The sequence below is a fragment of the Hippopotamus amphibius genome, chromosome 11 (genome assembly GCF_030028045.1).
Source record: "Hippopotamus amphibius kiboko isolate mHipAmp2 chromosome 11, mHipAmp2.hap2, whole genome shotgun sequence".
Lineage (NCBI taxonomy): Eukaryota > Metazoa > Chordata > Mammalia > Artiodactyla > Hippopotamidae > Hippopotamus > Hippopotamus amphibius.
This window is the reverse complement of record NC_080196.1, coordinates 2046343-2056475: the sequence shown is the minus strand read 5'-3', so window position 1 is coordinate 2056475 and position 10133 is coordinate 2046343. Positions and strand designations below refer to the sequence as shown.

Genomic DNA, 10133 nt, shown 5'->3' with positions numbered 1-10133 from the left:
GTCCGCGCTAGGAGCACGCATGCGCAGGGTCTCCCGGCCGCCTGCGTCCGCCCCGCCCCGCCCCTAACGCGCCTGCGCCGTGCCCGCGGGCCTCCCTGGGCCCGCCCCGCCGCCCCGCCGCCCCGCCGCCCCGCCGCCCCGCCGCCCCGCCGCCCCGCCGCCCCGCCGCCCCGCCCCTAACGCGCCTGCGCCGAGCCCGCGGGCCTCCCTGGGCCCGCCCCGCCGCCCCGCCGCCCCGCCCCTAACGCGCCTGCGCCGAGCCCGCGGGCCTCCCTGGGCCCGCCCCGCCGCCCCGCCGCCCCGCCCCTAACGCGCCTGCGCCGAGCCCGCGGGCCTCCCTGGGCCCGCCCCGCCGCCCCGCCGCCCCGCCCCGCCGCCCCGCCCCGCCCCGCCCCACCGCCCCGCGCACGCCTGCGCCGAGCCCGCCGGCCGCCCTCGTGCGCCCGCGCGTCTCGCTGGTCCCTGACAGGCTCCTGGGGCGCTCGAGGCCGCGGGCGGTGGAGGCTGCGCGCCCCATGCGCGTCTCCCCGGCGCTGGCGTTTCTCCTTCCGATCGCGTGGCTCGCTCCTCTCAGGGCGGACGCGGTCCCCGCGGCCGAAGACTGCGCGGGAGAGATCCGCCCCTTCCGCGGTCGCGGCGCGGCCTCCCTGACCGGAGACAGCGCCCGGGCCCGGCTGCGCGTCCGGCGGCTCCCTCGCGTCCCGGGAGCCGGCGCCCCGCGCTGGCCCGGGCGTCCTGCGCCCTGTCGCTGCCCTGCGGCCCGGGGCGGCACGGCCGTCTCCTGCGCGGGAGGAGGGAGGCGCGCGGGACGTTCCGTCTCCTGCGGTCTGACGTCCAGAATCTGCGGTGGGGTCGCTAGTTCCTTACTTTGTCCTGAAATGGGGATGGTGATTCCTTGTCATAGAGGATGAGGGTTAAAAATAACTGCACAGCTTTCACACCAGGTCCCCTGCTGCTGAGCAGAAATGGGGTCGCTGGGGTCCTAGGCTGTCGGTGTCCCCCTTTGTAAGTGCACCCTTGAGAAGTCGCTCTGTGTATAAAACGACTGTGTCGCTGAAAAAATAACCACTATTTTTCAGAGTCACAGATGTAGAAAACAGTCTTATGGTTGGGGGGGAGGGATAAATGGGGAGATTGGGGTCGACATGTACACACGATTCTACGTAAAACAGATAACAAGGACCCACCACAGAGCACAGGGAACTCTACTCCGTACTCTGTAATGGCCTCTATGGGAAAAGAATCTTAGAAAGAAAGGATATCCGTGTATGTATAACTGAGTCACTTTGCGGTACCCCTGAAACTAACACAACGTTGTAAATCAACTACACTCCAATAAAAATTAATTTAAAAAATACCTACTGTTTTTTGTGCCAGGCACCTTGTGATGCATTATTTTAGTTTAATCCTCACATCAACCTTATGTACTGTTCCCTATTTACAGATGAGGAAACTGAGGCTAAGAGAAGTTAGGAAGCTGGCCCCAGGTATACAGCTAGAGCTGCAGAGGGGAATTTAACCCTGCTCGATTTCAGAACCCTGGGCCTGGATTATATCATAGAACTAGTCCTTCAGTGATCTCTTTGCAATCAGATGCTTCTAAAAACCTTGACCATAAAGACCTATTTTTATTTAATGATTGTTGTAATTAGAAAAACTTTTTAAAATAAACACATTAAAATGTACATCAAAATACTGCTTAAAATGTTTTGTGAGAAATAACTCCTTTTCTTGTTGCTGAAGATCTAACTTCATATTATGGACCCAAAGCAAAGGTCATCACCGTAGCAACAAGTGGAGACACTGCTGAACAGGATGTGGGGCCTGGAAGTGGGTCTTACTTACAAGCATCAACCTTAGGGTCTGAATACCTTTCTCGGAGCCAAGAATGGATTCTCGTGTTGTAGTCTGTGTTGTCTCATTTAGCTGGTTTCTGCCCAAGACTAGTGTTTCTGTGGTGCTTGCACCATGTATTGAAACTCTTCAGATATAAATTTGGCCCTTTTCAGCCAAGTTTTTAGAGAGTAGGGGCTGAAGGAAGGGCCTCTGAGCCAGCTCTGAAGGACAGCAGTGCTGCAGGCTCACGGGGCAGTGGGAGTTTCATCCTGAAAGCCAAAATGCAATGTCCAGAAGCTCCTCTTTTATCACCACCTTCCCCTCTCCTGCCAGTAGCAGGGGTGAAAAAGAAATGCCAACCCACGTGGTACAGTCACAGTGGAGAATCTCAGACTGTTTCATTTATACAAATACATCATTTCAGTGGCTTATATTTCAGGCACAAAATTTTGTATTAAAAAGTCCATTAAAAACACCTTTTTGCCTCTGAACATGGATCATGCGACCTCTTTGGAATTTAGAGAATTCAGAAGAGAGGTACAAGGGATGCACTGAGGAAAGAAACCATCCAGCCCCCGCAGCAAGCCTGGGGCTGTTTCCCTCCAGTTTTCCTTTTGGGCCATGTGACCCAACACTGTGTGGCAGCTCAGCAGCGAGCCTGGACATGAGTGGGGAAGAAAACAGGTTCACTGCTTTATAGCAGTGCTGTCTTCAGCTAGGGCAGGTTTGCCCCTCCAGGGAACATCTGGCAATATCCAGAGAGAGTTCTGTTTGCCACAACTAGGGATGGGAGGAGGGGGAGAACAGCACTACTGGCATCTCGTGGGGAGAGGCCAGGGTTGCTTCCAAACACCCTACAGTGCACAGGATGCCCCCACGACAAAGAATCATCCGGCCCGAGACGCCAATGATGCCAAGGTTGAGAAGTTTTGCTTGGCCGCACCACGTCAGTGGTTGTGTGTGTGTCTGCTGGGACTGGAGGAGATTTAGAATCAGAACCAACGATACTGTTATTGACCCACCAAACACTAGAATCCGTTCTGGCAGCCAGCGGACCGCACTGCACCCTTGTCTGCCTGCCTGCCTGCCTGCCTGCCTCCAGGGAGGGCTGAGCACAGGGGCACACCCCCTCCGTCCAGCAAAGTGCTGCCAGCAATGCCGGGCGACGTGGCCACGCCCGTCTTCCAGCCCTCGAGTTCCTTCACTCGTTCTTGATCTCAGGCGGGCTCGGAAAGGTTGCGTGCTAAAGGCACAACTAGCAGACTCTGCAGGTGTCCTTTTTCGGCCTAGCTCACAGAAAAAAAAAAAAAAATTTCCACAGTACCCTGGGGGAAACTGAGGAAGCTGCTCAACAGTAACCTGCCCTGGGGCTCCCGCCGCAGCCAGGGCTGAAGAGACGGCTATTCCCTGCGCACCTGCTCCCTCTTCAGGGCATGCAGGTTGGAAACATACATAAAGTGTCAGAATGCTTGGAAAGAACCTTTGTACGCGTCGGTCACCGTTAGTGGCAGTTCCGTGCAACGACAGCCTGGGCAAGTCTGCCACCTGTGTCCCCTGTCCCCTGTTTTACCCCCTTCTTCGTCCTCCTTGAGTTCCTTTCCGTTAATTCACACAGTGAAGACTGCATATGATTCTTAAAGTCTGTAGTGACTCGTACAGAATTTGATCCCGAAGTTAAAACAGACTCGACAATTTTGGAATGAACTGTGATACAAAGAAATCCCATTTGGTGAGAACTTAGCATTTTATGGGACTTTGGTTGTAACAGGAGCCCATGTGGAGGAGACACTGCAGAATTAGATAGCTGATTTAGTTTAGATTCTCTGAATTTCTTTTTTCCTTTGCTCCCACAAAACTCCAAGAAACTGAATGAACAGCATCACCGAAGGTTATGGACCAATCTGAAAGAAAACGATTTTCCTCAAATCTCTCTTCCTTTCAAAACCCAATTAGGCTTTTCTGATTGGGCCTTGGCCCTGAATAGGTCTCCCTGGATAGTGGGCTGTTTGCTGCAGGTTCCGTTTCCCATCCTCGCGCTGTGAGAGGCAGGAAGTGATCTTTTCGCACACACAGAACCCACGTCAGGAGGAAAGGATTCCGAGCGGTCCGAGGCAGTGGGCTTCCCACGGGCTTAGCTCTGGCTGAGGCGGATCAAGCAGTTGAGCAGGTCCTTCCTGGAGCACTGGTAGAGCGCGAAGGCCAGCTTCCCCACGGTGGCCCCCTTGCTGCCTTCCCGCATCAGCCACTTCTGGAGCATCTGGTAGACCTTCTCCCTTAGTCCATCTCGCTCGTAGTCATGGTCAATTTCATCAATCTGAGATTCAGAGAAGCCCAGCTTGCGGGCACACTTTTTCCAGTGCTTTCCCAGATTTTCCCGCACCGGGTCCAGGTGTTTATCGGTCACACTCGTGGAATTATCTGCCGAGTGGAGAAGAAAGAAGGCGTCAAGCTAGCTTCAGAGACCTGCATGAGTGAAGAGTACGGGAGGCGCTGAAAAAGAGGCCTCTTCACGGGCCGGCTGCTGGCTCCTCGGATGGGACCCTTCCCGTCTGCCAGCCCAGGTGCAGGAACCTCTTCCTCCCGGGAGGGGCGGCTCCGAGCCACAGCTTAGAGAACAAAGCCCCTCTGGCTGAGAGGCTGTTCTGTACACCCTAAGCCACAGCCCTTGTTTATATTACACCTTCCTGATGTAAAGGGGGAAAACACTATTTTTGTTCCTTTTGGGCATTTTCTGCTTATATCTGGCCAGAATTAAGGTCACTCAACTCAGGATACCCTTCACCCAAGAGTTCGCTTTCCTCTTTTTTTTTTTTTTTAAGAACTTTTATTGAGATACAGTTAGCATACCATAAACTGCATATATTTAGAGTGTACTATTTGGTATCCCAATCTCCCAACTCATTCCCCCCCAACCCTCCCTGCTTTCCCCACGTGGTGTCCATATGTTTGTTCTGTACATCTGTGTCTCTATTTCTGCCTTGCAAACTGGCTGATGTGTGCCATTTTTCTATATTCCACATATATGTGTTAATATATGATATTTGTTTTTCTCTTTCTGAAGAGTTTGCTTTCCTCTTAATCAAGGAAACGGAGACCACCGCGTGTGAGCTGGTTTGATTGCACTGCCTTGCCCTGTCTTTCAATGGATGAGGTGTTTGGGGGCTCATCCCTCCCCCACCCCAAGCGCTGTCCTCTTTTCTCCTATAGCCATAACCTCTCTCTTTCTACTGGTTCCTTCTTCTCAGGCTTTCATAAAAATAATAGAACGAAGCAAAATGAAAGTACAAAACCAGCACCACACCAAAAACAAGCCATATTCCTTGATCCTCATCTGACCTCAGTAAGCTGAACATAAGGAAGAGACACCTCATTTCCCCCCAGCTCCCCACAAGGCAGCTTCCGCCATCACCACTGGACGTCAGCCGTCCAAAATTTTGTCAATACTTCGCCAGAAGAGGGACCCTGGGTTTAATCAGATTCTCAAAGGTACCCGTCACCCCAACAGTTAGGAAACTCTGCTCTAGTATTTTAAAGACTAGTCTTCAAATGGGTTAGACCAGGGATTATCACACCATGGCCCACGGGCTAAACCCGGCCCACTGCTTGTTTTCATAAACAAAGTTTTATTCGAACACAGCCATGACCATTCGTGTACGCACTGTCTGTAGCTGCTGTTGTCCTACAGTGTCAACTGAGAAGCTGCGACAGAGACCTCAGGGCCAGTGAAGCCTAAAACATTTATTATCTGGCCCTTGATTTTAAAAAAATTGCCAATGCTGGGGTTAATTAGAAAGCTGGGTTCTTTTTTTCTGTGTGTGGTGGAGGAAAGTAAGGTATTTACTGCAGGGCTGAGTAAGGAGAACAGCCAGCTAATGAGAAAGCTGGGTTCTTAAACCCCATTGCTTTGGCCTCACGACTGCTCTTCCCAGTCTGTGTTTTGGGATTAGTGTTACAAGGCTGGGTGGTGGAACCCCATAAGAGAAAGCTCTTAACGTTTCCTATGCAAGTGCAGTGGAGGGCACAGTCTTCTATCTTTTCCAGAATCCCCTCTGAGGAGGACCTGAGGGAGCTGCTGCTCCTAGGTCTAGGTGGTAGTATGATGGGACGATGATGGTGATGAGTTTAACACTTCTATAGATCTCACTACGTGCCAGGCAGTGCATGAAGCTCTTTTATTCCCACTGACTCGTTTAACTTTCACAGCAAATCCATGAATTAGATATTCTAATTATCTCCACGGTAAACATAAATAAGTTACAAAGAAATTATATGGAAATTATAGAGCTATTTTAGAAAGGAAAGATAGGGCACTTACAGGAAGAATAATCAGAGAAATATTAGGTGAGTAAGAAAGTTCAAGGTTACCATACGATGGGTCCTTCAAGGGCATCTTACCGAAGATATCTTGGTACTTAGAAGCTGGCTCTTCTTTCAAGTTCACGTACATGCTGTCCACTAATGATGAACCCATTCCTCCAATGTCCATATAATTATTGTCTCCAATCTGAATGCCAGAACTGTTGTATATGGTATATTTCATAGACTCATCTGATTAGAGAGAAACACACAGGTAAGTACATCTAGACCGAAAGCAAGAGAAAAAGGTACTACATGGTAAAGGGGCAGGGCTTTACTGCAAATGCTTAAGTTGCTTATTCTATGCGACCCTTTGAAATTTTCTTCTTTAAAAAGCAGATGAATGGATAAACAGAATGAGGTCCATCCATACAATGGAACGTTATTCAGCCTTAAAAAGGAAGGAAATTCTGACACAGGCTGTAACATGGAGGAACCTTGAGGACACTGTGCTCAGTGAAGTAAGCCAGTCACAAAAGGGCAAACAATGATTCCACTTATATGAGGTCCCTAGAGTCATCAACTTCATAGAGACAGAATGTGGACGGCTGCTGCCAGGGGCTGGGGGAGGAAGGAGAATGGGGAGTTATGGTCTGGTGGGTGCAGTTTCCGTTTGGGAAGAGGAAAGAGCTCTGGAGGTGGACGGTGGTGAGAGGTGCCCAACAATGTGGTTTTCATGACAAACGGCCGGCTTCGGCCTGCATGAGATGAGAAATGGAAGTACCCAAGACTTATTCCTTACCTTCAGAAAATGGCAAGCAAGCGAAAGAACGCGAGCAGATACCTTCACTACATCAGAGCCTGGACAGAGCGGGGCTCCCGAGCTGCGGGCTGGTGCAGAAGGTGCCCGCCACACACAAGGACCTGTGAGCCAGTGCCTGTGGCAGCTGCAGTGACTCCCACCCAAACAGAGCCCAGGCCGAGTGGCCTGCTGGAGGCTATTCCAGGGTGGCGAGGTGCGTCTGGCAGCTGAAGACGCCAAACAACCTGTCCTTTGTCACCTCACACTGTGCGACAGAGCGAATGGCTGCTTTATTTTCAGGAAAATTTAAAAAATAGAATAGTGTGCCTGAAAGGCCTGTTACCTCTTGATGGCAAGGAGCTGAATGGAATGGTGGGTGTGTTTCCCAGCAGGTTGGTCTCAGGCACTGGAGTTTTATACAGGCTTGGCCTGTGGCCTGGATTTCGCCCATACCAAACTCCTGGACCTGCGGCGCCCAGATCCAGTGGTCTTGCTCCAAAAGTGAATGGCCTACATGATCCGTTGCTCCAGTACAGTACCTGGGGCTGGCTGGTCAGCCCTGTCGGTTGCTGTGCTGCGTTACTGCAATTGGTCGCGCCGGAGTAAGTGAGGCCTTTTAGCCCTGGGTTCTGAGCGTTCTCATAAGGTGTCTGCTTTGCAAAAGGGTCATGGGAGACCCTCCGCCTCCTCTCCTCCTCTCTGCTGTAAGCCACGTTTGGCCTGGGCTGCTCTTCTCTCTGCCTGTCCATGCGGCTGCCATACAGGTGGTAGTGGGCCTCCTCCTCGAGTTTCCCGAGCAGGCGGAGGTCGTCCTCCTCCTGCTGGTACTCTGGGGCAGGAGCAAACCAGGAGTCCTCCACAGGACCCATCCCGAAGCCCTGTGAACTATGCAGCGAACCGGGCTGTTCTGTGGCTGAAAAGAAACGAATCAGCGTCGGAAAGAGTCTTGTGAAACATTAAGAACTGAAACAAAACCTGAGCACCATCATGAATCCTTGGAGTAGCACACTGAAAACTTTGAGAACAAATAAAAAGTGTTTACAGGCGGTCTTCCTCCTGCGAGTTCCATAGGTAGGAAGCCGTCGTCCCTGCCTGGCAGTGTGAGAGCACGGGAGTTCTACCCAAGCAGCAGAAAAGGGGGTGTTGCAGGAATGACCAAGGAAGAGGGGCCTGTGTCAGAGCAGAGAAGGTGTCCCCTTGGTGGGACGCAGGCTGGGAAGGAGGAACCGCAGCAGCCCTGTGCTAAGCACTTCCATAGAGTCTTGCATTCTTTAAAAGCCCTGTAAGAGGAGGAGCAATTATTATCACAACGATGGACGAGGCTTACAAGAAGGTAAGTAATGTGCCCCAGAACAGAGAGCTGATGAGTGGCTTCAGTAGCGTATACTCAGCTTTCCCTTCTGTTATAACAAAAAAAGTATCCCTGCTTGAATCTGAGAGCAACCTCTCCGCATGTACCCTGGACCCAGTCCCATCCCGGACCTTCTCAAGGAACTTTGCTCCCACAAATGTTCCTATCTTTTTCCTGAGCTTTCACTTCCTCCCTATCAAATGTATCAGGCCTCTTGTGTTTAGGATACTTTATGATTCTGGTGAACATGTTGTCACCTAATATTTCAAATATATGTATCTTAACTCTGAATATGTTAGAAATTCCTTTAAGGCAGGTGTTAAATTTTATAGCTTCTTCTGTCTCTCAATATACTTGTAAATAGAATTTTAGACAGCAGAGTGAGTGAATGAGCAAACAAACAAGTGAATACACAGATTTTCAACCACAGTATAAGTTACCTGAATTTGACCTGCTTGGAGATACTGCTACGCAGTCAATTTGGAGGGACAGCATCCTCTTCACGACTTCACTCTGGTCCGGATACTCTTTCTAAAATTGAGAGCATGAAGACATACTTCAGTAAGCAGCAGAAAATACTGGGTTGGCAAAAAAGTTCCAGAAAATTGTTATAAGAAGAACGAATTTTTCAGAAGCTAGGAACGTCACATAGCTCTTACAAGCAGTAAATATTTTTTACTGAAATAAGCTTTTTTCCCCTAAATAGCCAAAACAATCTTAAAAAAGAACAAAGTTGGAGGGCTCACCCTTCCTAATTTCAAAACTCACTACACAGCTACAGTCATCAAAACAGTATGGTACTGGCCTAAGGAAAGACACACAGACCAATGGAATATCATGAACCCAGAAAGAAACCCTTGCATATATGGCCAGTTGATTTCTTACTTTTATTTTTATTTATTTATTTAGGCCACATAGCACGTGGGATCCTGTTTCCCCAGCCAGGGACTGAACTCTTGCCCCCTTCAGTGGAAGTACCGAGTCTTAACCACTGGACCCCCAGGGAAGTCCCCGGCCAACTGATTTTTGACAAAGGGGCCAAGATCATTCAATGGGGGAACACTGGTATCTACATGTAAAAGAATGAAGTTAGAGCCTTACCTTTCAACATACACAAACATATATAAAAATTAACTCAAATGGATCAAATACCTAAGCTTAAGAGATAAAACGACATAACTATAAGAAAACGGGGGAAAGCTTCATAACTTTGGATTTGACCATGATTTCTTGAATCTAACACCAAAAGCACAAGAAACAAAATAAAAATAGGTAACTGGACTACAACAAAATTAAAATCTTCTGTACATCAAAGGACACTATCAAGAGAGAGAAAAAACAACCCACAGAATAGGGGAAAATTTTGTAAATCATATAAATATAAGGGATGAATAGCCAGACTATATAAAGAATTCCTGTAATTCAACAACAAAAAACAAACATCCTACTTTAAAAACAGGCAAAGGACTTGAATAGGTATTTCTCCAAAGGAGATATACAGATGGCCAAGAAACACATGAAAAGATGCTCAACATCATTACTCAAAGAGAAATGCAAATCAAAACCACCATTCATCAGAATGGCTATTATCAAAACAAAACAGAAATCCCAGAAAATGAAAGGTGTCAGTGAGAAGGGAGAGAAATCGGGACCCGTGTGGATTGATGGTGGGGATGTAAAATGGGGTCGATGTTATGCGAAACAGTCTGATGGTTTCTCAAATGGTTAACAGATAATTATTGTACAATCCAGCAGCTCCACTGCTAGGTATATACCCAAAACAATTGAAAGCGGGGACTCAAAAAGATATTTGTACACCGATGTTCACAGCAGCATTATTCATTATAG

The 10133-nt window shown here is 49.4% G+C and overlaps 1 protein-coding gene across 7 annotated transcripts in view; it reads right to left on the bottom strand.

Moving 5' to 3' along the window:
• Window positions 1-1615: 1615 nt before the first annotated feature.
• The window catches only part of RIPK1 (receptor interacting serine/threonine kinase 1), a 46762-nt gene continuing 38244 nt past the window's right edge, over window positions 1616-10133 (bottom strand). For all 7 annotated transcript variants that reach the window (XM_057698841.1, XM_057698840.1, XM_057698843.1 and 4 more), the window contains 4 exons: window positions 8726-8816; window positions 7278-7847; window positions 6232-6384; window positions 1616-4254 (listed from right to left, as the gene is read on the bottom strand). In XM_057698841.1, coding sequence (XP_057554824.1) covers window positions 3968-4254; window positions 6232-6384; window positions 7278-7847; window positions 8726-8816 — 1101 coding nt within the window. In that variant the 3' untranslated portion in view covers window positions 1616-3967. The remainder of the gene's footprint in view (window positions 4255-6231; window positions 6385-7277; window positions 7848-8725; window positions 8817-10133) is intronic.